Source organism: Macrotis lagotis, chromosome 3 (genome assembly GCF_037893015.1).
Source record: "Macrotis lagotis isolate mMagLag1 chromosome 3, bilby.v1.9.chrom.fasta, whole genome shotgun sequence".
Classification (NCBI taxonomy): domain Eukaryota; kingdom Metazoa; phylum Chordata; class Mammalia; order Peramelemorphia; family Peramelidae; genus Macrotis; species Macrotis lagotis.
In genome coordinates, this window is record NC_133660.1 from 228618427 (window position 1) to 228646203 (window position 27777).

Genomic DNA, 27777 nt, shown 5'->3' on the forward strand with positions numbered 1-27777 from the left:
TCACACAACTATCTGAAGCTAGATTTGAAATCAGGTCCTCCTGACTCCAGGGCTAATGTTCTATCCACTGTTCCACCTAGCTGTCCTGAGTCTAGAGTTCTGATAGATGTAAGGAGATTGACTTTTTAGAAAGACTCTCAATTCCATTCCCCAAAAGCTCACATACCCTGGTTCTAGACTAAGATGGATAGCTGGGCTTGGGCTCTGAAGTCTCCTCTAACATTGCCAAACAAGATCATGGGCAAGTCACTTCTCTGAGGTCATTGAGATGCAGAATAGGATAAGATAACACAAAACAGCTGTCTTGTTGGTTCTTTTTTAGTACTTGCCTTTCAAAGACTTCTATGTACTCAAATGTTTAGCTGGATTCAATCATCACTCTTCTATCACTAAGGGGCATGAGTGGAATTGAAGAGAAAAGGGGCTTAGATTTAAAGGATGGTCCTTGCCTCTGTGACCTTGGGCAAATCCCCACTTCCTGGGTCTCATGTATAAAATAAAAGGGTTCTCTGATCTAAGGTCCCTTTCATCTCTCAATGCTATGCTCTTCTGATCACTGTTAAGAAATGAGAGAAATAGCATTTAATATTTTCCTGTTTTACAGAAAAATAAAGTTAACTTTGAGAGAATCACCCAATCCTCAGACCACCAACAGAACCCAGGTCTCCTAAACTGCAGCAGTTGTTAAGTAATACAGTTATCTCAGCATCCACAATCATTAATTCATGCTTCCAAAAGGGATGTCATCGACTATCAGTTTTTTCAGTTTGTGTTCCCTGACGTGTCAACTATCTATGTCCTTTATAAAATTAACAAAGCCCAATGTGAAGGTATCCAAAGTGTATGGGCGACTCTCCCTTCTCTCCACAAATCATTGTCTAAAGATGAATGGATGAAGAAATTCTTCAGGTGGGAATAGGATATGAAACTGGACAAAGCACTGGTTTTTGACAATGAAATAATCAGCACTAAAAACCTGGGTAGCCATTCTGGGGAATGACAACAAGGTGCCTTGTACATGGACAATGACTGAGGAAGTTATGCTTTAGGAGAATATGAGAAGCACAAATTGAAATGAGGCACATAAAGAATTCAAATAAATGTGCAAATAATTTTATGAAATGATGCTAAATAAAGAAAATAGAACCAAAAAGTTCTGACAAGCCACAAAAACCACTTATCTGACCTTGAACAGAACAGAACATCAACTCTTGTTCCTCAAAAACCAAATTCAGCATCTTGGAAATGATTAATGGTCATGGTCAGAGAGATAGATATCTAGAGGTCAGTTTATCCCCATTGCTGAACTAAATAAAACCAAGAAAGAAAATTGGCTCGTTCCTCCAAGCCCAGTCCCCCCTGTGCATACATTAGCTTGGCCCTAGTTTGGGAGATTATATAGAGGGTTCAACTCCAATACCTGCGATAGCAAATTCTCCAGTGACACAGGATCCATCCGACTGTATGCTTTCCACAAATCCAAACTTACATCCTGTAGCTGAAATAAAGGAGCAAAAGCAGTGAAAGTCAAAAATCATAAGAACCCTAAAACCTTCTCTTCCATGAGAGGATCTTGGAACCCAAGGACCCAAGTGTACCCATTGCAGGTCTTATGACCCACAGGAAAGGCATAGACCAAAAAAGAACAGTGACTAAAGTACAGAAGTTGAATTTTTATTTTATTTTATTTTATTTTATTTAGTTTTTTAGTTTTTTGCAAGGCTAATGGGGTTAAGTGGCTTGCCCAAGGCCACACAGCTAGATAATTATTAAGTGTCTAAGGCCCGAATTTGAACTCAGGTCCACCTGACTCCAGGGCCAGTGCTCTATCCACTGCACCACCTAGCCACCCCTAGAAGTTGAATTTTTTTTAGGTTTTTGCAAGGCAAATGGGGTTAAGAGACTTGGCAATGGCCACACAGCTAGGTTATTATGAAGTGTCTGAGACCGGATTTGAAGCCAGGTACCCCTGATTCCAGGGCCAGTGCTTTATCCACTGTGCCACCTAGCTGCCCTTGAAGTTGAATTTTTAATAAGGGGCGGCTAGGTGGCCCAGTGGATTAAAGTACCGGCCCTGGAGTCAGGGGTACCTGGGTTCAAATCCGGTCTCAGACACTTAATAATGACCTAGCTGTGTGGCCTTGGGCAAACCACTTAAAACCTAAAAAAAAAAATATATAAAAAAAATATAAAGTTGAATTTTTAATTTAAAAAAATCACAATTACAAATCTAAAGGAGGCTTGTCTGCTTCAGGCAAGTTACCTTGGGAGACTTGCTGCTTATTCTAATGATCCTGAATACTCAAACTTTTGTGGGAATTCTTCTTGAGCTACCATTCTATTGACTAACCTCATCAATCCCTTGGACATGAATTTCATTTCAGGGCATAGCATAGATTTTATTCTGGAATAAAATTCAGAGAATAAAGTGAGTGGTATCAATTTTTTAGAAAAAAAATTCATGTTTTTGAGTTTGGTTTTCTTCTGTGGTTCATAAACCAGCTCTCCAAAACTGTTTTGTGAAATGGCTGCTTTATGGGGGAGGCTAGGTGGAGTAGTGGATAAAGCACCAGCCTTGGAGTCAGGAGTACCTGGGTTCAAATCCAGTCTCAGACACTTCATAATTACCTAGCTGTGTGGCCTTGGGCAAGTCACTTAACCTACCATTTGCCTTGCAAAAACCTAAAAAAAAAAGAGAGAAAGAAATGGCTGCTTTAAAAAAAATAAGCTTCAGGGGCACCTAGGTGGCACAGTGGATAGAACAACCAGCCCATGAGTCAAGAGTACCCAATTCCAAATGGTCTTCTTCAAAAACAAAGGACAAACATCAATACTGAAACATGTTTATCATGATTGCATATAATGATGATGATATTTATTCCTTAAAGGAGACCATGAATCAGGGAACTGATGCCATGACAAGCATATGTGAGTTGGATTTGAGTGAGGGGATGCTGTGCTAAGTCACCAGGCTCACTTTTTTGTTCCAGAGCCATCTGGATCCAGGGCCAGAAATGAATCAGGTCAACTGGAGATGGTCTTGGATGTGAGACAATCAGGATTAAGTGACTTGTCCAAGGTCACAAAACTGGTAAGTGTCAAATGTTCAAGGCCTATTTTTATTTTGCTGTTATTTGTTATTAATTTTTACCTAATTTCTAATTGGAAGCTGATGGCTAAGGATAACTTCAGGTATACATTTAATCTAAGCATCTTTGTGTGAAACAGTTCAGGACTCGATAAAATCCCCAAATGGAATTTAGTAATTTAATCCATGAAAAAGTCAAAATAATATACTATTTCTTTTACACTTCAGAAAGAAACCCAAGAGGTGATTCTAACAATAATATTACCATCTTCAAAGAAGTAATGATTGGGAAAAAAGCTGTGAGAGTAATGGATAACCAATGGACAGCTCCTATGTTCCATTGGGATCCACACAATCTCAAGAGAACCAGAAAAAAGGTCCCTAATTACAAATGGGCTAACATATCTCTAGAACCTAGCACAGTGTGGGTAGACTAACTGAATGATTTTAAATCAAGCTAATACCTGAAGTCCCTCCTTCCCCATCAAGATTATTGTGAGGATCTACTGAGATAACAGATGTAAAACCTTTGGCCAGTTTTCAAGAGCTACATACATGTTCGTTATTAGTATTCATTCATGCTAAAAAAGGAAACTGCTCAATGTCATTTTCAAATGTATAGAACCTTGAGCTCTTCTCTGCTGGCCCTAAAGGGTTTTTGCTTCTACTTCTGTATCCTCCTTGGCCTAAGTTCTCATAGAAAGGACACTTCTGGACACCTTATTGGTACCTTACTACTTTGTCTGCCTATAAAGGGAGCCATAGCCATCACCAGGTCTGGCAGGACAGGCACTCTGGTTCCCCTGAGCTCTCAGCAAAAAACTGTTCTCCCTGCTGGCACCTCTCAGCTGCTATCTACACCCACTCCATTCTTACTAGACCGACAAAATAACTAACCTTGGGAAGAAGTTTAGAAATAACTCTCTCCATGTGATGCCTGTGTCTCATACTACTGGGTACCATGGGGAGGAACTGGCTCAACAATGTCAAATAAGGGTTAGGTGAAAAGACTGGAGATTTTAGCCTAGAGAAAAAGAACTCTTGGGGAGGGGATCCACTAGCTATCTCCAAGGGTTTGAAAATTGGCATGCTGAAGATGTGTCTGGAATATTTGCTCTGTTTGGCTCCAAAGGGCCAAACAGGGAACCAATGGTAGAAATTCTTCAAGAGACAAGTTTAGACGTGGTATTAAGAAAAAATATTTCTCAGAGTAGAACCTAGGAATTGCTGAGTATTCCCAAAGGAAGAGCTTCTGGCAACTAATTGGTGGATATTTTATGATGGGCATTACTTTGGGGCATTTTGTTTGTTGTTTTTAGTTGTTTTTTAGTTATGTCTGACTCATTGTGAACCCATTTGGGCTTTTCTTGGCAAAGATATTGGAGTGATATTTTCTTCTCCAGCTCACTTTAGAGATAAGGAAATGGAGGCAAACAGGGTTAAGTGACTTGCACAGGATCACACAGCTAGTTAAGTGTCTGATGCCAGATTTGATCTCAGGGTGATGAAACTTCCTGATTTCTGGTCTAGCCCTCGATACACTTTGCCACCTTGTTCCTCAACTAAATGGCCACTGAAGTCTATTCTACACCAAAAGTTATGTGATTCCACAAAACACTCATACTTTCTTCACATCTGATCACAGAATCACAGGCTTTTGTTGGGAACTAATAGGTTACTTCTCATTGGACATGTTCAAATAGAGGTTGTCCAAACTATTTTATTTCTTGGGGATTCCTTCTTAAGTACAGGTTGGATTAGATGGAAATTCTTCCCACTTGAGAATTTTATGATTCTGACCTGAAAAATATTAGGTTAATGACTTAAAGAGGAGGCATGACCTAAGTAAACTATATCCTTTGGAAAACTGAGATGTGGTCATTGGCTGTTCCTTGATTCAGAGAATCCAGTTACTATTTCCTGGCCAGTCAGTTCAATGGGTTTTGAAAACTTTGCTAACAATATTGTTATTGCTAATTTGTCTCACTATAATAATACTGTTTCCCTAACCCCAGTCAACTTAATATCTTTGCTTGATCATTAGAGCTTCAGATTCCATAAGTGTGGGTGATTGGCTTCCTACTCTTGACTGGAAAAAAAATTTCTTTTTAAAGAGTCCACACATTTATTGACAGTAATGTCAGTAACAATATTTGACTAAAACAGATGTATGTGATTTTTTTTTCCTTTTCTTTTTCAAATGAGAACTCAATCTTATTTCTAATTATACCTTCTACCTAACTAAAGGTGTGCTTCCAGTTTAGGTTTTCTGGTTTTGAAAGAGTCCACACCTACTAATTAGCAGGGGTGCAGCCAGGACACTCTTAGGAATCCATCACGGTTTAAAATAACAATCAAATTTGAAATCACAAGAAAGCTGAACAATCTTAGAATGCTACAGCTTCTTGGGGTCATTGTGAGAATTAAACAAGATAGTGATTGTCAAATGCTTAGCAGAGGGCTTGGCTCATAGTAAGCACTATAGAAAAATTAGTCATTACTATTTGTGGACATGAACATTCCTCTATTTCCACACAGACTCCCTACTGCTTCCCCAATACAGGACCTTATACAAATGAAGCATTTAGTATTTGTTGGAATGAATTGAAATATAAAAGGAAAAAATCTTGTTTATTTATTTTAGGTATTAGAATATTGAGGACTATCATTACAATTCATACACATATGAATGGATTGTAATGACAATTTTCAATATTCTAATGTCATAAAGAGGTATGTCACTGGGGCCATATCAGTTCTAGGTCTGTCATTTCTTTATGTTGGACAAAGACAAGTTACAGTATTTTTTAGATATACCTGGTACTTCATTGTAAAAAATCCATCTCCACCAATGCCTTCAAGTGCAAAAGCCTGAACAATTGGCCACTTTTCCACCACAAACATATCAAATATCTGCAGGTGACCTGGAAGAAAGAAACACAAGAGAGCCTATTATAATATCACTTGTTATCAGACCTCATTTCAGATATTCCAGTCTGAACCTGACCTAACATGATTAGTAAGGAAGGTATCAGTCTTGCTCTGACCTTCAAGTTATAGAGAAGTTCTTTTACTATATTTCACAAAGTTCTCATGCAGAAAAAACAAGACCACAAACCAGAAAGCCCAATGATGTCATCATAGACTAAAACAGGGAACATAAATTTCAAGAAAAAACAATGTAAATATTCAATATTCCAATAAATCATATAGAGAAATCCAGTTTATAATAATATCTTATATATAGTTTGGGGTTAGAGTTGGGAGAAAATTATTTAAAATTTTCTATAAATCCTTATCTCACTTTAATAAACTTTTATGTAATTTTTAATCCTAGGGAGAAAAGTGCAAAATAACTGTTCTGTTGCAGACATCTTGCATCATTTATTGGATATAATTATAATAGACTCAAGCTTGGCTTCTATCCCACAGGAAGCCTGGCCGGCCAACTTCCTCAGTCCCAAAAAAAGAAACTTGCCAAGCCAAAAGGATTCCTCCTTCCTTACATAGGAGCTCTGAGATAAAAACTTCTTGGAAAATACAGAATACTGCTGGACTTAGCCAAAGTTTTTATTTTATCTTTTACAGGTCATTTTTTTAAGGGAGCCACTAGGTCAACTTTCTTTTTCACTCAATTATCCTAATGACTTGTTTCTAATAAGCAAGAGCTCCCTCAAGAAGGCCTATGTTTAAAGACTACTTAAGCTATTAAAAAAGGATGTCTGCTTCATAAATTCCTGACTAGGCAGTTCTACCACCCTGCTAGGGAACTAACCAATCCACTGCTGGTAATTATAACAAATACTCTTCTAGCCAGTTTTGTGCTTTCACTATATGGAAGGTCCATATAGTTCACCAACACAAGAGCATCCTCTGTAGCCAGTTACTCACCTTGAGAGCTATAAGGAATGCCAATTCGACTGCAGTCTCGAACCATGTCCACAAAACTTGCAATTTTAAATTCCTCAGCAGCTTCTTCATCTTCATACTAAAGAAAAAATGAAACCAATTGATCAGAGAACTAGTTGGAAGCCTAAAAATAATTTAAATGACTTGCCCAAGGTCATCTAGCTAGCTAGTAGAAAAACTGGGACTAGATTTTGGTTCTGCTAGGTCTCCCATTCCAGGGCTCTTCCATTGCATCACACTGCTTCCTCACATTGAGACTTAAAGATAACTTCTCAGAAACTTAAATTGGTTTTACAATCCACTCTCCAGATTTTATCTGTTGATAAATATGCTTTTATATAACAAATTGTATCATCACAATCCAGAAGACATAACAGATGAGCTTTGCCAAATGACCCTTGGTAGGGTCTTCTCAAAGGGCATGTTTTATTTAAAAGCAAAACATCTAGAGGTGGAAGGTCAAAGACTGTCCCTTCTATTTAACTTCCAAAGTACAAAGAAAAAGTGAGAACACCTTCTAGGACACAAAGACCCCTCTACCAACAAGCACATATTAACAGAACCCAACCATAAGTCAGGAGGGCAGTGCTCCTGGATCCATAACTGAGACTTTGCATGCATTATTCTGGACAAAAAAATTACTTTAAGGGTTAGTAGAGTAGTACCCTAACAGCAACATGGGGGTGATGATCAACCCTAATGGACTTGCTCATTCCATCGGTGCAACAATCAGGCACAATTTTTTGGTATCTGCAATGGAAAATACCATCTGTATCCAGAGAAAGAATTGAAGAGTTTGAAAAAAAAGACCAAAGACTATTACCTTTAATTTAAAAAAAACCCCTTATCTTATTATGTAATCTTGCTATCTCATGTTTTATTTTTTTTTCTTCTTAAAGATATGATTTCTCTCTCAACACATTCAATTTAGATCAATGTATAGCATGGAAACAATGGAAAGACTAATAGATGGCCTTCTTGGGGGTGGGAGGGAAGAAGATTAGGAGAAAAATTGTAAAATTCAAAATAAATAAAAATTTTCACAAAAAAAAAAGAGTACAGCACTCTTGGGCACAGTTCCCAGTTTGAGCTAGCTTAATAGAAAATACAATCTCAAAATATACAATCATAACCAAGTCATTTGATTTAGCAAAGGAGAGAGTTTCCCATCTGCTAGGCTTAACATAAGGGTGCAGAAATCACTAAGTTATAGTTCAAAAATTCCTCTTATCTCTATTACTGTCTCATCATAGTAGGAAGGCTGATCACCCCAAAAAGAAATCCAGGTCTGTTGTAGATGCCTTGCCTAGCACCAAAAGAGCCCTTGACCTTGAAGTCTTGCCCTCCATTATCCTCTAGAAACTGGGTCCATCTATCACCCTCATTCAAGCTCTGATTTTCAATCTCTTCTTTCATAACTCTTATTACTTCCCATAAATATGCCCAGATCACCTACCATTCCTTTAAACTTTTGCCTTCTCTCTCTCTCTCTCTCTTTTGGTAACTAAAGTTCCTAGAAAAAGCTCCTCCTTGTTGTCTCCTCTTTCTCATTTCTCACTTATTACTCAGTCTCTTGGCTTCTAGCTCCACTCAGTTTCATTTGTTCTGAGGTCACCAAATCTTAATTGCTTAATCCAATGAATGACCTTTACTCAAGCTTCTTTTTTTTTAAGGTTTTTTCAAGGCAATGCAGTTAAGTGGCTTCCCAAGGCCATACAACTAGGTAATTATTAAGTGTCTGAGACCGGATTTGAACTCAGGTACTCCTGGCTCCAGGGCTGGTGCTCTCTATCCACTGTGCCACCTAGCTGCTCCCAAACTTCATCTTTCTTGACCTATCTACAGTGTTTGATACTTCTGACCATTCTTATCTCCTGAATTTATTTATGTGATACCACTGCTGATTCTATTCCAACTTGACTGAATACTCCTTCTTAATCTCCTCTATAAACTCTCTTAATATCCTTTATAAACTCATGATACTGGAGAAGGGAAGAGAAGGGAGTGTGATAGAAATATATGAAACTCGTAAATCTGCAAGTGAATGAATGCTGAAAAACTATTCTTGCATGTAATTAGAAAAATATAATAAAATTTCAATTTAAAGGAATCTTAAAACTAAAAAAAAAAATCCCAAAAAATAAACTCATGATACTTGTTTGAGTATATCCCAGGGCTCTTCTTTTTCTATGTGCTTATTCCATGACCTTCTAGGTTCCTATGGTTTCAACTATCACTTCTATGTGGTTGGCCTCTAGAGTCAAGTATCTCCTGAGCTCCAGGTCTGCTTCAGGATCACTCTAGTTCCTTTAAATGCTTAGCTCTGGTGCTATTTTTTAATGCCTTTTCTAAGGAATTCACTCACCCTTAAATACTTTGTATATATATTCTCTATTTACTTAATGTTCTTCCATGTAAAATGTTACTTAAAGGTAGGAATTGCTTTGGTTTTATCTTTATGTTCCCCTAGAGCATCTGGCTCATAGCAGACATAAGAACATGCTTTTTCTTGAATGAATCAAAGGTAATCTTCACCACCCCCATAGTTTTTGTGAGGCAAATGGGGTTAAGAGACTTGCCCAAGGCCACACAACTAGGTAATTATTAAGTATCTGAGGCCAGATTTGAACTCAAGTACTCCTGACTCCAGGGCCAGTGCACTATACACTGTGCCACCTAGCCACCCAAAAGGTAATCTCTTCAAGAGCTTAGTGCTTCATTTTCCCAATCAGGGAAAAAAACCCTGAATATGAGAAAATGATCATGTCTCTGTCACAATGAAGATTCATTTCACATCAATGAGTTTATTTTATGGCCCAAGAGTCAAGTGCTTCATTTCTCAGTCTTACTGTTCCAAGAACAAGACTGGAAAAGGGAGTAACTCAGTCATTAAAGAGTATCTGCATCTGTACATCATGGTGGCAGGAATTCCAGAGAAGCTTGGCAAGTAATTATATGTGTGGGAAATCCCTCAGTTACCCTGAGCAGATAAGCTAGCCAAAGAAACTTATTAAATGATATCATCTAGAATTCCAAAGGCAGCAGCAACCTGACAGTATCATTATGTACTAAAAGAATTTAAGTAACAGTAAGTCAAAAATTCAGCCAATAACAGGTCCAGTTGAAGTTGCAGAAAAAGAGTCTACTTGCTCCTGATTTCTCAAACATGAGGACAGTGAAGCTCAACCAAAGACCAGTCTATAATATTCAAGTCGTATTTGTAGTCCTTTAATCTGAATTTCCCTTGATTTTCTTGGCTGGGTCCTGCTAGAATCAGGGTTAAAAGGTATTCTATCATCATTGAAACTCACATGAATATATAAACTCTTCCAAGTACTGAAGAAATAAGCAAAAAATCAAATTAAAATGGTAAACAAAATTAATCTGATAGTGTAGGCCATATCAGGATACATAGAACTACTTGATAAATTCTTATTGTGAACTACATTTTTTTGAATAACTATAAGTAAGATTTGAATAAGTGCAGTAAGATTTGAGAATCACAGAACAGATTGGAAAGAAAAATATTAAAGGTCACAGTCCAGTCCCTTTCATGAAGCCAGAAATAGCCACCCCAAATTCATAAAATCACTCCCCAAGTATAAGGATGAGTAAATCTATTTAAGAAAAGCACAATAAAGAAGTACCCATATTTATCTTGGATCTATTTTTAATCCGTGTTTTCTTTCACAGCATGACTTACATAGAAATGTGTTTTGCATGACTATATGTGTATAACCTATGTCAATTACTTGCCTTCCAGGGGTGAAAGGGGGAAGGGAGAGTATAGAATTCAAAATTTGAAAAAGTAATACTAAAAAGAATACTAAAAAAAAAGGAATACAGGTAAATGGAAAAATTAAAATTTAAGAAAAAAATAAACATTTAAATGCAAAAAAAAGTACCTAGAAAAAAAAATTGAATTCCATTCTTTTCAAGCTAGTTTATCTTTGATTTCCACAGATAGAGGCAATGTGTCCCTATGCTGAACTCTCATCCAATTTCTATCAATTATGACATTCAACTAAAATACAAGGTAGGGCATGCGATCTATGTATATGACTTATTCTCCTTTACTGTACTACAAACCCCTTGAGTGTCCAGGACAATGTTACTGTAGTTTTCCAAATACCCAGATACAGGACCTCAAACATGGTAGATGATTAATACATGTTCATCAAATAACTGTACAGAAGCTTAAGGTTAAATAAATTTGAACCTGTCTTTTAGTTGAGAGGCTTTAGATTAACTGTTAGCTTAAGGAGACCTATTGCTCTGGGTTCCTACTCTGGAGAAAAAAAAAAAGAACCAAATAGGAGTTCTTAACTTGGTGTTCATGAATTTCTTAAAATTTATTTGATAAATTTATTTCAATATAATTAGTTTCCTTTGCAATGCTTCATATTTTTTGTACTTAAAACCATTATTCTAATGATGGGGATAGTAATGCCAAAAACTTTGTGACACAAAACCAGAACCGCTGTTCAGGGGCTTAACAGAATTGGTTCTTTTTTTTGTTTGTTTGTTTTTAGTTTTTGCAAGGCCACACAGCTAGGTAATAAGTGTCTGAGGCCAGACTTGAACCCAGGTACTCCTGACTCCAGGGCGGGTGCTCTATCCACTGCGCCACCTAGCTGCCCCCAGAATTGGTTATTGAACAATATTAAGTGCCTTTTAGGTTTCATCATAACACACATTCTCTACCTAAAAAACAAAGCAAGAAGAAAAAAGAGTTTATGATGGCTACATTTTTCCCCTAGAAAAGAGGTTATTCTTTTTTTCCTCTGTCTGAAAATGAATTCTATTTTGAGAGATCAAACCAAGAACTGCTTAGCTGTGTAGCTGCTATGGAATACATTTCTATTGGCCAGAAATTTTAAAGACACTGAGGGTGTTTTCTTCAGCAATTTTCATTCCAACATAAACACTGTTTCTATAAAAACTATTTTTAGGGGCAGCTAGGTGGCATAGTGGAAAGAGCACTGGCCCTGGAGTCAGGAGTACCTGGGTTCAAATCTGGCCTCAGGCACTTAATAATTACCTAGCTGTATGCCCTTGGGCAAGCCACTTAACCCCATTTGCCTTGCAAAAACCTAAAAAAAAAAACACAACCCATTTTTAAAGTATCTTTGGAACTGCACATAAGGTTTCCACTAAAAATCTGAAAAGAGAAGCACATGAGCAAGCTAAACCACAAAGCTTTTAGAATTTGCACTGTGCCCCAGTCTTCACCTCAAGAAGATTCATGTTATGTAACCTCTGAAGACAAGCAATGAAAACTAAGTAAAATTGGTTGTCTGGATAAGGAGAGTGGATGCCAATAGATCCCTGCAGATCTCACTTTTTCTTCTTCTTCTCTGGGATCTGCTGCCTAACTAGGTTACACAATTAGTTTCCTAAAACAGTTCTTATTGTTCATAAGACCTGGGACATCACACAAAAGAAAACATCCATTTATCAAAGGAGAATGTAAATGAATGTATGTAAAGTGTTTTGTAAATCTTAAAGCACTATATAAATCTTTACTATAATTATTCCTCCTGATTTAAATCCCCTCTGAAGTCTTACTTCTTAGGTCAGTATTCTCTTCACAAGAAGGATGCTCTCAGGGTACAATTTCATCATTTCCTCACCTCATTTTCAGTCATGCAGTGGAAATGTAAGTTTCTCCAATGTGCTACATAGGGCAAGAGATAATGATAATTCACAGGACTACAATATAGATGGACACTGTCAGATTTGATCAATATAATGACATCTGCAAAACAAAAAACAAAACAGAAACATGAACAATTCAACAAAGCATAAACTTAAATTTATTAAACATTCTATGAAATTCTGAAACATTCAATAAAATTCTGAAAAGCTGAATGAACCCCCTTAATATATTATATATGTTATAAATTACATTTCTATCTTACTTGACAATTAACTAAAAACTAAATTCTTTCTATACAATAACCCTGAAAGGTTTATCATTTCCATTTATGGATAAAGAAACTGAGGCTCAGAGAGATGAAGTCACTTATCCAATATTACAAAAGTAGATAACAAAGTCAGAACCTGAACCTAAGACTTCTGACCTCATTTCTTCCCACTTTAAGCATCAATATCTGAGATCGTATCATATTTGAAAGCTATTTTGTAATTGCAGCACAAGGGGAAAAAAGCACTCTTTTTCTCAATAAAATCATTGTTTTGCTATTTAAGTATTGTAATTGGAAAATGTCCTGCCAATCAATCCAACAAGGATTAAAAAGAAAAGGAAGCAGATAAATGGGGGGGGGGCTTTTTTAAAGTTTATTTTATCCCCCCCATACATGCAAAAAACAAGTTTCAACATTTATTTTTTTTTTTTTTGCAAGGCAAATGGGGTTAAGTGGCTTGCCCAAGGCCACAGAGCTAGGCAATTATTGAGTGTCTGAGGCCAGATTTGAACTCAAGTACTCCTGACTCCAGGGCCAGTGCTCTATCCATTGCACCACCTGGCTTCCCTGTTCATCATTTCTTATAACAAAACAATATTTCTTATAACAACAACAGAGTTTATCTTCAAGGAACTCACATTCTACTGAAAGATGAAGGCTAATGTGAGAGGAGAGACACTACTAGCAGTGGAGAGGGGTCAGAAAAGTCCTCCTGAAAAAAGTGGGATGTGAACCAAGTCTGAGGAGAAAGGGAGCCAATAGTGGAAGTAAGGAAAGGGACAACTGCAGGAAGGGTTCCCAGCCAGCATAAAAGGGAGGGAGGAGGTGGAAGTGGAAATGATCTGGATATGAGGCCCAGCAAGCAGGCCAGGGGAGCGAGGCCAAGAGATTTTGGAGTGGAGAAAAGTGTAAAAAGCCTGGAAAATCAGGAAGGGACCAGACTAGGAAGTGCTGAGAGTGTCAAACAATCCTTAGAATGGACCCTGAGGTAATCACTGAGTAGCGGTGAGGTCAGAGTTGGACCCTACCAAAATCATCTTGGCAGATGAAATGATGGGCTGGCGGCACAATGAACATGGAGAAAGTCACTGCCATAATCCAGATGAGAGGGATTAAGAGAAACTCTCCAGCTCTAAAAAGATATAATATCTCTATTTCTACCTATCTCTCTATTATACTAAGGTAGAACAGAATTTGTACACATTCTTTTTAGTCCAAGGATCCCAAGAAAAGACACCATACACAATAAAATATTCAAGCAGCATTTTTTTGTGGTAAAATGATCCATAAACAGAGAAGGTGCCCATTGATTTTGGAACAGCTGAACAGACTGGGGTACACGAATGGAATGGAATAGAATACTGTGGCCCTAAAAGAAATGATGTCTGTGAGAAGATCCTTACCGGCTCTCTCTTGTCTCTTTTATCCTCTCTCAAATCATTGTTATTTGTATACATGTCCTTTTACTATCAAATGTTTCTTGAGAACAGAATCTATATTCTATTGAGCACTATTCTCAAAACTGAGTACAGGGCCTCACACATAGTAAGTGCATAGTAAATGTTTGTTGAACTGAAAAATATAGTTTAGTTTTCTGCTGTCAAGTGTCCCATCTAGTTCCAGGTTTGTAATCTATTTCATAAGGGACCAAGCATCAGGTTAAACTACAAGAGGAAAAACACAAAGTAGGTCACTAGGAAGGAAAAATAAACAACAATCCCAAGAAAATAGCCCCAAGTCAGAAGACATCATTTGCTGATGGTTTCCTGCTCCCGGAGAAACTGTCCTGCAAGTTAGGTCTCTGGTAGCCCTTTGGCTTCATCTGGCTCAGAGCAGTAAGCCGAAGTCGTCAGATCACACTGACAAAGCCTTAGAAAGCTTTAGAACTTGACTCTGAACACAGGAAAGGCTAGAAGGAAGGAAGCAAGTCTTTTTGAGTACAAATCATTTTCTATAAATGGAACTTGGGCATTATTTTAGACTTCAGGAGAATATTCATGCTTGGTTAGGGTCAACTGGTCAAAGCAATTATTATGGTTCCAAAATATACAACATTAAATAACTGGAATTTCTATTGCTAAAATTTGTTTTGGCATACAAAAAATTCATCAAACTTACAATTCAGTTCCCCATATCATAGACTCCCCAGAGCAAGGTAAGCAATAAAGCATCAAAAAAAGGGTGATTGTGACCAATATCTAGCACATGTCACCTCACACTGTAGTAGTTTTCCATTTCTTAAAAGGACCAGGGGCAGCTAGGTGACACAGTGAATAGAGCACCGGCCCTGGAATCAGGAGGACCTGAGTTCAAATCCGGTCTCAGACTCTTAATAATTACCTAGCTGTGTGGCCTTAAGCAAGCCACTTAACCCCACTGCCTTGCAAAAAAAAATGTAATTGGGAATTATTTATCAAAATAAAAAAATACAAAAAAAAAAAGGACCAGTGGAAGTTATTTCTGTGCTGCCCAATTCCCATTCAACAACAGGGGGGTGGCTAGGTAGCATAATGGATAGAGCACGGGCCCTGGAGTCAGGAGTACTTGAATTCAAATCTGGCCTCAGACACTTAATAATTACCTAGCTGTGTGGCCTTGGGCAAGCCACTTAACCCCATTGCCTTGCAAAAATCTAAAAAAAAAAAAATGTTGGGGGGAGAGGACCAATATTTTTAGTCTGGATGTTACTGACATTTAAATTTGTCTTCATTTATACAGCTATAGTAATATGCATACTGTTATTTTGATTATTTTGTTTAATTTGCAACACTTTGTATAGGTATTCCACTATATCTTTAAATTTTTCATATTTCTTCTTAATGGAACAATAATATTTCATAATACATGCATACTACAGTTTGATCAGCTATTCCCCAATTCTTGGGGAATTTTCAGCTTTTTTAATATTACATTTATATTATATTTTATAATACAAATAGTGATATTATCAATATTTTTACATTTTTTTCAATAATGGATCTTGAAGTATCAATCCAATAGTAGGATTAAAGGGAAGAAACAATTTTGTAACTTCTCTTGAATAATTTTAAATCATTCTCCAAATTGGTTGACTAACAGCTCTACAACAGTAAATCTGTTCAACTATCTTTCCGCATTTCTACCAATACTGAATTTTTCTATCTTTTACTATCTTTCCAATGTAATAGCTGGGAAATGAAAACTTGGAATTGTTTTAATTCATAATTCTCTAATTATTGATAATTTTAGATACTTTTTTAGTGGTTCTTCTTTTAGGAACTATTTATTCATATCTTTTTACCAGTATTAAAATCTTTGTATCTTTTCCCTAGGGCTTGAGATAGCAGATTTTTATAGAAATGTCTTTATGCATAGATTTTTTTCCCCAGTCTACATTTTATATTTTATTCTAGCTATAATGATTTTATCTATGTAGAAGGGAAGAGTCTTTTTTTAAAATATTGAATAACGTCTAAATCACAAAAGTTTCACTACCCTTAAGAGTTAAGTCTCATTACTTGTACAAAAAATTCATAGCAGCCCTGTTTGTGGTGGCAAAGAATTGGAAATTCTAAGTGACTTGACTGTCCTTCAATTGGGAAATGGCTTAACAAACTGTAGTGTATACATGTGATGGAACACTATTGTTCTATTAGAAACCAGGAGGGATGGGAATTCAGGGAAGCCTGTAGGGATTTGCATGAACTGATGCTGAGTGAGATGAGCAGAACCAGAAGAACATTGTACACCCTAACAGCAACATGGGGATGATGGTCAACCTTGATGGACTTGCTCATTCCATCAGGGCAACAATCAGGCATAATTTTGGAATATCTGAGATGGAGAATACCATCTGTATTCAGAGAAAGAATTGTGGAGATGGAACAAAGACCAAAGACTATTACCTTTAATTTAAAAAAAATCTTATTATGTAATTTTGCTGTCTCATAATTTATGGATATGATTTCTCTCTCATCACATTCAACTTAGATCAGTGTGTACCATGGAAACAATGTAAAAACTAACAGACTGCCTCCTGTGGGAGATGGGGGGGAGGGAAGTAAGATAAGGGGGAAAATTGTAAAATTCAAAATAAATAAAATCTTAAAAAAAGAGTTAAATCTCAGTCCCTTTTAATCTAGCTTATGCTCCCACCACTCTAATGAAATTTTTTCTCTCAGTGGTTACTAGGATCCTGCCAATTAAAATGTCTTTGATTTGAGGGGGCAGGGAAGAAGGGTTCTTATCTTCAACTTCTGTGTAGTATTTGATAGTATGGGCCAACCCTCTCACCCTTTTCTGGATATTCCTTTGTGTCTTCAAAGGCACTATGCATTCCTTGTCCAAACATGTGCAAGGAATGAATAAGAGCACATTATTTATATAGAGTTTTAAGGCTTATAAAATGTTTCATAAATATTATCTAATTTAAAGGCAAGTCATTTGACCTCTCTGATCCTCAGTATCTGTAAAATGAAGACTTCTCTCCAAGCTCCAAATCTATGCTCCCATTATACAGATGACAGAGTCAGAAGAAGAAGAAGAAGTTGTGGCTCAGATAGGTTAGGTAATTTGACTGAGGTCACAAGGCTTGTCAATATTAGAGTCAAGACTTGAACCCAAGTCTTCTGATTCCCATTCCATTATGTAACTCACTACACCACATTGGTCTTTAAGAATATCCAAATAAATTCTGTATAATAAATTGAAGGGTAAGTTTAAAGCAGGATGCATACAAAATGCTCTATATGCATACAGCTTCAAATAATAAGATTGTTGGTTCATGGAAGAAAGACTTGAGAAAACATCTCTAAAAGGAAGGCTTACAAGCAGAAGCCAAACATCCCTCTTTTAGGACAATTCTTACAAAGGTTAATAGCTTCTATTTAAGTCGTACTTTCTCTTTTGCTGGCTTATCTTCCTTCCAAACCCATCCTTACTCTCTTCTCTCTATACTCTCTTCCTTGGCAATCTCCTTCATTACCATGACTTCAACTATTACCTCTCTGCAGATGACTCCCAGATGTTCATCTCCAGTCCTGACCTTCCTTAAGGGTTCCAGACATGATTGTACATGTATAATTTTTATCAAATTGCTTGCCTTCTCAAGAAAGGGAGAAAAGTGGCAGAGAAGAAAAGAATTTGGAACTCAAAATTTTAGAAATGAATGTTAAGAATTTTAGTATGTTATTGGGAAAAGAATGAAATGAAGAAAACACAAAGAATTCCATCTCCAACTGCCTCAAGGACATTTCCATTTATTTGGTTTACTGATAGCTCTAACTCAGTATGTCCAAAATGTCTATATTCTTTTTCATCTTTTTCCCTAAACCTGATCCTCCTCCTGACTTCACAATTCCTGTTAATACCATTCAAGTCTCCTGTTTTCAAAACCTGAATATTTTTCTTTTGAGTCTTCTTTCTCCCTTACCTCAGATTATAAAATCCTACCCACTCTTGCCTATTTGACCTCCACATTTCTGTAATCTTTCACTTCCTCTCAACTCTTAGTAACTAACAAGGACCTATATCTGGGATATAATAGTAACAAAGACTACCAACCTAGAATATTTTGTTTTCCAGTCAGTTTAGTTGTACCTGACTATAACTCCATTTGGATGTTTTTTGTTTGTTTGGTTTTTTTGGCAAAGATATTGAAGTGGTTTGCCATTTCATAAATGAGGAACTACTTACCCAGGGTCATACAACTAGAAAAATCTGAGGCCAGATTTGAATTCAGGAAGAGAAGTCTTCCTGACTCCAGTTCCATAACTCTATCCACTTCAAAAGCCTAGTTCAAGACCTATTGGAAGTTCAAGACCTATTCCATTCCTGGAAAACTCATTCTCTCCCTGTCCTCCAATTGAATTCCCACCTATTTTCTACAGCCCAATTCACATGAAATCTCCTCCAGAAGTCTCCTCCACCTTCTATCAGTAATTGCCCTCCTCCTTCAGACTTCATTTAGAACTTTGTTTTGGGCCACTTAAATGTTCTAAGTTAAAGTGTTAATACTGAATATTAATAGTTCTTTGCTTATGCCTTATCTCTGCATTTGGTCACAAGTTCCACAATGGCTGAGATGTTACATTTTCTAAATTGGTGTCTCTCCCAATATTTTGCAGAATTGAGCTGACCTAAAGCAAAGAGATACAGGAATGCAGCACTGGAAAAATAAGAAAGTCTCCTGAGAGAAATCAAAAACAGATTCCTAAAAGCTACATAGCTTCAAATAAGCTGTAGCTTCTTCTAGCCTAGTTAATAGGTATCTTGTTCCTTTGAGATGGAGTCCATTAGGGAGTAAAAGTAGTATGTGGTTGCTATTATAAAAAAAGATAAGTTTTATCTATGATTTCATTTAATCCAACAATACTTGAACGCCCTTTATGTGTAAGACTCTGCACTTAGCCTCATGGGACAAACCCCTCTTCCTATGAAAGTTATTACCTAGTTGGGGAGACAGAATTTATACCAAAGAAGAAAGTTATAAATACCAACAAAGAGTTACAAACATTGAGATTGCAGTGGGTAGGGAAGAAGTTGCTTTTTACTGAAAAGACCTGGGAAGGTTTTTTTGCAGGGGCTGAAATTTGAGTCATATTTTTAAAGTTGATTATTTTGACAGGTAAACAAGAAGGAGGAAGGATTTAGCTTAGCTCCTTCTGCTTTCTAGGATGGTTGAGTCCTATAGTTTGAGCTCATTGGAACAAAAAGATTCATCTAGGACTGATTTTATTCACGGGAGAAAAATGTCTTAAAACTTCCTTGGGATGTACATTAGGCATCAAATAGAGATTCCAAGAGGAGAGAAAGGGTGCACATGTCACTCGTAAGTGGGAGTTGTGAGGGGGTGGGGAGAAGAAGGGGAAGTTATGGTTAGAAGCAATGAAGAGACTAGGCAGAAAAGCAGTTTTAAAACTATCTAGTACAGTGCTTAGAGTAAAAAGATCCCATCCATGGAAATGATTCTAAATCTCCTCTTCTATATCCCAAGGGTTTCCCACAGCAGTAGCCCCATGTCTTCAGGAATTTTAAACCAAGTAGAACTAATCACAGCAAGCCTCAGTTTGTCCAGAAGAGCCTGGGAAATAGGCTGTTACTGGAGAGAAAATATATTAGTTTCAGTTGTACTTTCTACAGTAAAATGTGGGGCTTGTCTAAAGAACTGTTTATATGTTTAATGAACTGTATCAGTATCCACAAGAGCTCAAACAAAAATAAGACTTCTATCATCCTTTAGAGGAGTGGAGATCATAGAAGGATTTTTTTTTAAATTAAAATTGAAATCATATTTGAGGATTTTACAAAGGATTCTGCTTTGGGATTTAAAAAAATGATGAATTTCAGTTCTCCCTTCTTGTATTTTTCCCACTTACTTATTCAAAGTAGCTTTGGAAGGAACCTAGAGAATATCTGTGGAAAAACTTTGACTCTCAGGAGATATCTTATCCCCAGATTAAGCATCAAGTCTATTTTTCCATTTCAGATGTTTCCTTTCATTTTACTTCCCTAAAGTGACCAAAACAGCAGCAGCTCTCTTTCTTGTCCTGTGTTTATCTGCCTTTCCCTGTAGCTACTGCTCCATCTGGCAGAGAAGTCGTCCCCAGGCAACAGCCCGAAGCAGTACAAACACAGGACACCAAAGAGAGGTGAGGCAGGAAAGGAGAAAGCTGATATCACCCTAGCCTGCGTGTTCACTAACAAAAGTGGTACCGAAAACCAACTCCAGAGATTCTGCTGTCAAAAGGAAACTTAATTCTACATCGAGGTTCAGGGTCAAGGTCCTTCCTATAAGGAGAGCTCTTGCAGAGTTATTTTAAAAGAACAAGTGGGAAGACAAGCTTACATAGGAAAGCAGCTACCAGGCAGCCTGAGAGAAGATTCTCTCCCAACAGGTCTCATTGCCTACACGGGTAGGGAGGTAAACACCCACAGGAGTGCAAGGGTGATTCATAATTAAAAAGAAGCCAGAAACTTATTAAGGGCATTTGGAACTCCTAATTGATGTTTGCTTTTTCTACTACAGTTCATTTATTTTCCAAGAGGTATATATTGTGGCCATTCTCAGGACCATCCTGCATGTGGACAGGAGACAGAAAGTGGAGTATGATGCATACAGCATCGATGGGAAATAGTAATATGACTTCCCTTAATTAAAAAAAAAGGCAGAAAGAGTTAAATTCAGAGTTTTCTTTTTTTAGGTTTTTGCAAGGCAAATGGGGTTAAGTGGCTTGCCCAAGGCCACACAGCTAGGTAATTATTAAGTGTCTGAGACTGGATTTGAACCCAGGTACTCCTGACTCCAAGGCTGGTACTTTATCCACTAAGCCACCTAGCCGCCCCTAAGGGTTTTTTTTTTAATGAGCTAAGAAATAAACTAGGAAAATAAAAATCCTAAAAATGTCTCTTTTTCACAAATGAAAAGAAACTACTATAGACTTACCATCAAGGATTTCTTCAGCAAACCCCGGCCTCTCAGCATCACTGATACTCTGGTTGTACAAACCAAACAGCAGGTAATTTGCCAGCTCCCTGCAGCCTTCATTGTATCTGCTATCAATTCCTACAAGGGAAAGAAGTTATGCTATTGAACACCAAGGGAAACAACAAGCCCCAGTGAATTGCTGTCATTCAGCCTCACCTTGTGTATGCAATACCAGCAGAGTGACAAAGACCAATAAAAAGTAACATTCTCAACCAAGTTCATACCTGGGGAGCCAAGCTGAGACAATCTCTCTGAAAGAACAGGAATTTTCAGTGTAAAGCACCTTGAGTCAGAGCTAGAAGCCTGTTTTAGTGGAGGCTAGGCAGTTCTTGTCTCTTCCTCCAGCACTCCTGATGCTCATAACCCAACAATATATATATATGATTGCATTTAACTCCTTCCATGGCAGCCTGAATGGCTAGAGAACTTTGGAGAGATTCTCAAGTGGGTTAGGAATAGGCTTAGGAAAGAACTGTGTGAGTTGTAAAGGGCTCTACAGGAAGGATGTGAGATCTTTTGGAACCAACAAAAAAATAAAAGGCATCAAACCTTACAAAAAAAAAAGGATTGCTAAAAACTATCTTTACAGGTAGTTTGAAAAATGAATAAATTTATTGAAAAAATAAGAGCTTTAAAGGTTTATCAAGGTGAGATTAATGAGATTAAGCAATGAGGCCTAAAGCAATCTTCTTGCTGCCAAAAAAACTGGCCTATGACTACTTCCAGCAATTACTTCACCAGTTCTCTTAACCCCACTATCCCAGTTTAAATCCTGACTCACATACTTTTGTTTACTCACCTCCACAGCCCAAAAGAGTCACAAACCGACTTTCTCAGACCCATGTACATACAATTCCCAGCTTTTCCTTCTTCCAACCACACTCACAAACTAAGACTATGAGTAACTGGAATAAGAAAGCATCACATAGAGATGAATGAGTGGAAAAGCAATAGTATCAGAAAAACTGTAGCCACAGAGAGATGACTTGGAAGAGAGCCAAAGAAGCCCAAAGGAAAGAGAAGGGCCATAAGGAAGGAAGTAGGAGCCCAGCCCCACCATCTTTAACAACTTCAGATGAACATAGTCTGCCTCAGCTCAAGGCCATGGAGGGTCTAGATGAAGCCTGGGCTAGATTGCTTTTATAACCCATATTAGGATCACATAAATGGAACAGGATCTGGGAGAATAGCAGAGAAGGGTACATATAGTTTCAAAATAGGATGGGGTCCCTGTGACCTCATGGTGAAAAGTTAGGGTCCAAATGAGATTATCATAAAGCTGGAAGAGACAGAAGGAAGAGTGAGGTGTGGTTGAAAAGGAAAGTAAAAAATAGGATCAGTTTGTAACAAACTAAGTGGGCTTAGCCTAATAAAAGGCTAATTTAGGATTCTATTCTGTTCAGACAATAAATTCCATAGCCTATAATATCTAAATACCAAATGCCAGGAAGCAAAGGGGATTGCAGGGGTAGCTATTGTCATTCCGATAGGAAAAACAGATAAGCAACAAGAGTTATAATTAACTGAAAAATCAGAATATCCCATAATTCCAGAAACTTTGCAAGCCAAGGTATTTCATTAAGTCTTGACAAATAAGGCATCTCTGACCCTAGGTGTTTATTAACTTCACCACTCACATTCCTAACATGGCACAGCAGAGTCTGCAAGGTTGGCATTCTCAAAAGCAGGAAAAATACTTTGGCCAGGAGGAGTTTGATAATTTGATGTTATACTCTTGCCATTTGTACAAATAAAAGGACAACTGAAAGTCATTTACTGTGGTCTGTTTTTCCAGTTTTCTCTGAAGAGTTATGAAGACAGCACATTCCATAATAATATTCATCCATTTCACTTAGATTATCAAATTTATTGGCATAAAGTTGGGCAAAAAATTTCGAATTATTACTTTAATTTCCTCCTCATTGATGGTGAGTTCACCTTTTTCATTTACAATACTAGCAATTTGGTTTTCTTCTTTTTTTTAATCAAATTGACCAGAGGTTTATCAATTTTATTGGTTTTTTCATAATACCAACTTTTGGTTTTATTTATTAATTCAATAGTTTTTTTGCTTTCAATTTTATTAATTTCTCCTTTGATTTTTAAAATTTCTAATTTGGTATTTGATTGGGGATTTTTGATTTATTCTTTCTCTAATTTTTTTAGTTGCATGTTTAGTTCATTGATTTCCTCTTTCTCCAATTTATTCATATAAGCATTTAGAGCTATAATATATCCCCTGAGAGTTGCTTTGAATCCCATAGGTTTTGGTATGTTGTTTCATTATTATCATTATCTAGGATAAAATGGTTAATTCTTTCTATAATTTGTTTTTTGGTCCACTCATTTTTTAAGATGAGGTTATTCAGTTTCCAATTTGCTCTGGGTCTATATCTCCTTGGCCCAGTATTGCATATGACTTTTATTGCATTGTGATCTGAGAAAGATGTATTCACTATTTCTGCCTTTCTGCAGTTGATCATTAGGTTTTTATGTCCTAGTACATGGTCAATTTTTGTATAAGTTCCATACATTCCATAATAATAAATAGAATGTTTGGTTCCTAAGTAAATGAAAGCAAAGGAAGCCCTGATAGAACAGGGTCAGCTACTGAGTAGACTTTTAATTAACTTGCTCATGAGCTTTCCTGCCTGAATGCAATTAGCTCACCATCCCTAGCAATGAAGAAAACACTGTATTAATACTTGTACAACTAGATAACATGTGTGTGTATAGGATATATAGGATATAGAATTTAGAAAGACTCAGATGTTCTCTTATCTGTTCCCTTAATGGTTTTCCGATTTTCCAGTTTTCTGGCCCTGTCTTGAGAATCTCAATATTCTAATAAAAGTTTCAAATAATCACCAATGGAATTCAAGTCCTTAATGAGATGCATGTACTGAAATGCCTAGCAGAACCAATCAGGGATGGGGCAATCAGGGATGTCACACTTTCTCTCCAGGGCTGTCCAAAGAATTGCCAAACTGCGCTTTTTGGTTCTCTTCTGTCCATGATCCCAATCTCTCACCCTCCTCCAGACCACCATTTCCAGGATTATTGTGGCCTCCCTTTTCCACCCACAAAATCTTTGGGGTATAGCTCAGTTTCACCTCCCCTCCTACTCTGTCTCACATGACCACAACATAACTAGACTCTTCTCAATATCTTTTCTTTCCCATTTATTATTATTTTTTTGGGATACAGAGCTAGTATTGGTATTGCTGGATTCAAAGGGTATGAACAGGTTTATTTTTTTGCCCTTTGGGCATAGTTCCAGATTGCTCTCCAGAATGACTAGAACAGTTCACACCTCCATCAATAATGCATTATTGTCCTAATTCACTATCTTCTCAATCATCTTTCTCAAAACTGTTTTTGCCCCAAAGGAAAGAATTTCTAGCTGGGGCTTGATGCCTACATATCTTTTTTAAAAAAAATATATATTTAATTTAATTTTCCTCCAGTTACATCTACATAGCTTACTATCTAGGCAGAGACCTGTTCTCTTTCAGACACATTACCAGAAACATACCCATAGTCTGAATCTGTCCTCTTAAAGGCAAGTTTAAAAATAGGGTTAATTGGTTTGTGTTTCCTTCCAGTTAATATGTTCCTGCCTGAACTTTCCTAACAAAGTAATCCTGTGACCTAATTCTTTTGCCTAAGTCTACATGATTATACAGTAGCTCAGAAGTGAGCTCAAGGCACTCCTTAAACCAGAAAGAACCTATCTACAAACTTATGAAAACCCCAAAGAACTGCCTCTAGGATCCAACAATCTCAAAGACCATTTTTGTCAAATCCTCTTAAAACATACAAAATCTCACAAGAACCAAAAAAAAGTCTGCATTAACATAAATAACATTCTTTGGCATGTCCAGAATCTGATGACACTTTCTTCTCTAATCTAGGGATGACTTCCCATGGACTATAGAAATGAATTCTTTGGGGGATATTTTTGAGTTTGAAGTGCTGATAGACATCTACTAAGAGAGGATATCCAGCAAATAGCTAATTTTTGAGTGGATTTGAAAAGATTTGGGCTATGCTCCAAGAGCAATAAAACTGTTCATACCCTTTGACCCAGCAATTCCAATTCTAAGTCTATATCCAGAAAAAATTATAAAAAATGGGAAAAGTCTTACATGCTCCAAAACATTCATTGCAGTTTGTAGTGGCAAAAAACTGGAAATTGAGGGGATGCCCATCAATTTGGGTACATGAATACTATGGAATCCTATTCTATAAGAAACCATAAATGGTTGGACTCTAGAGAAGTATGGAATGACTTATGGGATCTGATGCTGAGTGAAGGGAGTAGAGCCAAGACAACAATGTACACAACTACATTGACATACTTGATGGAAGTAGCTCCTCTCAGCAGTCAACTCTATCTGACTAGCTATGGACTATATTATCCCCATCCAGAGGAAGAAAAACAAAACACACACACACACACACACACACACACACACACACACATACACCAACCCTTCCAAATTTGATGAAAACTTTATAAAAATTAACTCCTATGTATTCTTCCCCTTAATTCTAATTCTTCATGATTACTAATTACTAATTATAAACATGTTTATCAAAATTTATATGTAAAATGCTAACCTGACTGTTCCCTAAGAAGGGGAGAGGGGTGGAAAGATAGGGTGGAAGGAAATTTTGTAACTTGGAAATATGCATATGCATATGGACAAAAATAAATTTTTAAAAAATTTGGGGTTTTATATATAGAAATTTGAGATTCATCTGTAAAGCTTATTCTTAAACTCATAAAAGTTGATGATATCTCCAAAAAGCCAGAATATAAAGAAAGAGGGACCAGGACAAAGCCTTGAGGAATGTCTACATACATATAAAAAAAAATTACATAGGATTTTCTGAAATTACAAGGGATTTTCTGAAAAACATTTAGAAATAATCACATCAAGTCAATCAAATTAACAAGCATTTATTAGACACTGTGCTAAATGTTATGGAAACAAAAGCAAAAGTGATTGGCCTCAAGGACCTTATCCTCAGATAGAGAAGACATATACAAATGAGTATATGCACACAGTATAACACAAAAGAAATACAAGTTGTTTTGGGGGATATCATTGGCTGGGAAAATCAGGAAAGATTTTATGTAAGTTGACATTTGAGCTGAATTTTAAAGGGAAAGCAGGATCTGTTACAATCAAATCATCTGAATTTACATTTTTTCTTTTAAAAACTTGATCATTGTAAACTTATTAGCATTGTAAATTTGATCATTTATAAACTCAATTATAAACTGATCAAAATTGAAATTATAGTAAGATTTTAGAATTTTAAAAAATTTTCCTCTGGAAAAATAGAGTGACTATCTAAAGATTTTCAAATCACCCAATGAATCTGACCAGGTATTTCTGCTTTTTAAAAATGGAGTTATTCATATTTGCAAAGAAGCTAAAACTATAATTTAGAAAGTATATCATATATATGTGTTTTATGCATATTTTATATATTTATATATATCTGCTATTTTTGAAACAATATTGCACAAGGACTCTAACTCAAAGTATAATAAAACTATTCATAACATCTAGGCATGGGGAAAAACAATTTGAATTTTAAAAATCTGAAAAAGTTTTCCCCAAGGATCAATTCTCTTCCCCCCAATCTCCATTTTCTGGTTTCTGGGATTCCTTCAAGTTCCAACTAAGATCTCATCTTTAAGAAGTGATTCTCCTTAATGCTACTGCTTTCTCTTTTGATGACCTCCAATTAATGTCGCACATATTTTGTTTGTAGCTGGTTGTTTTCATATTGTTTTCCTCTTAAGACTGGTACTCCCTGAGGGCAGGAGTTATTTTTTTCCTTTATCAAAAGCTTGTTGACCTGATTTTAGACAGCATCTTGTCCAACCTCCAGATATCACAAATAAAGGTCAAGAGAAGATTCAGTGATTTATTTGCCCAGTGTCTCATTACTGATAAATGTTTTAGTGCTTTATGGTGTAAATCATGAACATAAGTTACAGAATTCAATGCCTCCTAAGGATTCTAAACCAAATTTTAAAAACAAAGCACAAAAGGAAGGTTAAAATCCAATAAAACGTTTTTTTTAAACTCAAAAAGGTAAAGTACAGAGACAGTGTACTAGAATGTCTTATTGTTCTGAATTTTTTTTCCTCTATCTTATATGTAAAAAAAGTAAAAAGTCCTGTTTGTTTCCATAATATCTCCATTCCCAATCTGAGAGGTAGGTGTGTTTCTACAATGCAACTGCCAGTATTACATGTGACAGAATAAATTCTTAAATTTTTATAGAGCAGAATGTTTTTGGATCTGGAATACTAACTCTGAGAACCATTCTAAGGATTAGCAGCAAGGATATAAATTTGAGTCAAA

The 27777-nt window shown here is 36.6% G+C and overlaps 1 protein-coding gene across 3 annotated transcripts in view; it reads right to left on the bottom strand.

Annotated features, from left to right (window-relative positions):
* The window catches only part of DNAAF9 (dynein axonemal assembly factor 9), a 168810-nt gene that overhangs the window by 113404 nt on the left and 27629 nt on the right, over window positions 1-27777 (bottom strand). For 2 of the 3 annotated variants that reach the window (XM_074230098.1, XM_074230097.1), the window contains exons 3-7: window positions 21347-21466; window positions 12631-12755; window positions 6980-7076; window positions 5906-6012; window positions 1421-1498 (exon numbers count right to left, since the gene is read on the bottom strand). In XM_074230098.1, coding sequence (XP_074086199.1) covers window positions 1421-1498; window positions 5906-6012; window positions 6980-7076; window positions 12631-12755; window positions 21347-21466 — 527 coding nt within the window. Of the gene's footprint in view, window positions 1-1420; window positions 1499-5905; window positions 6013-6979; window positions 7077-12565; window positions 12756-21346; window positions 21467-27777 lie in introns of those variants that run through there. The other variant, XM_074230099.1, reaches the window with a different exon arrangement.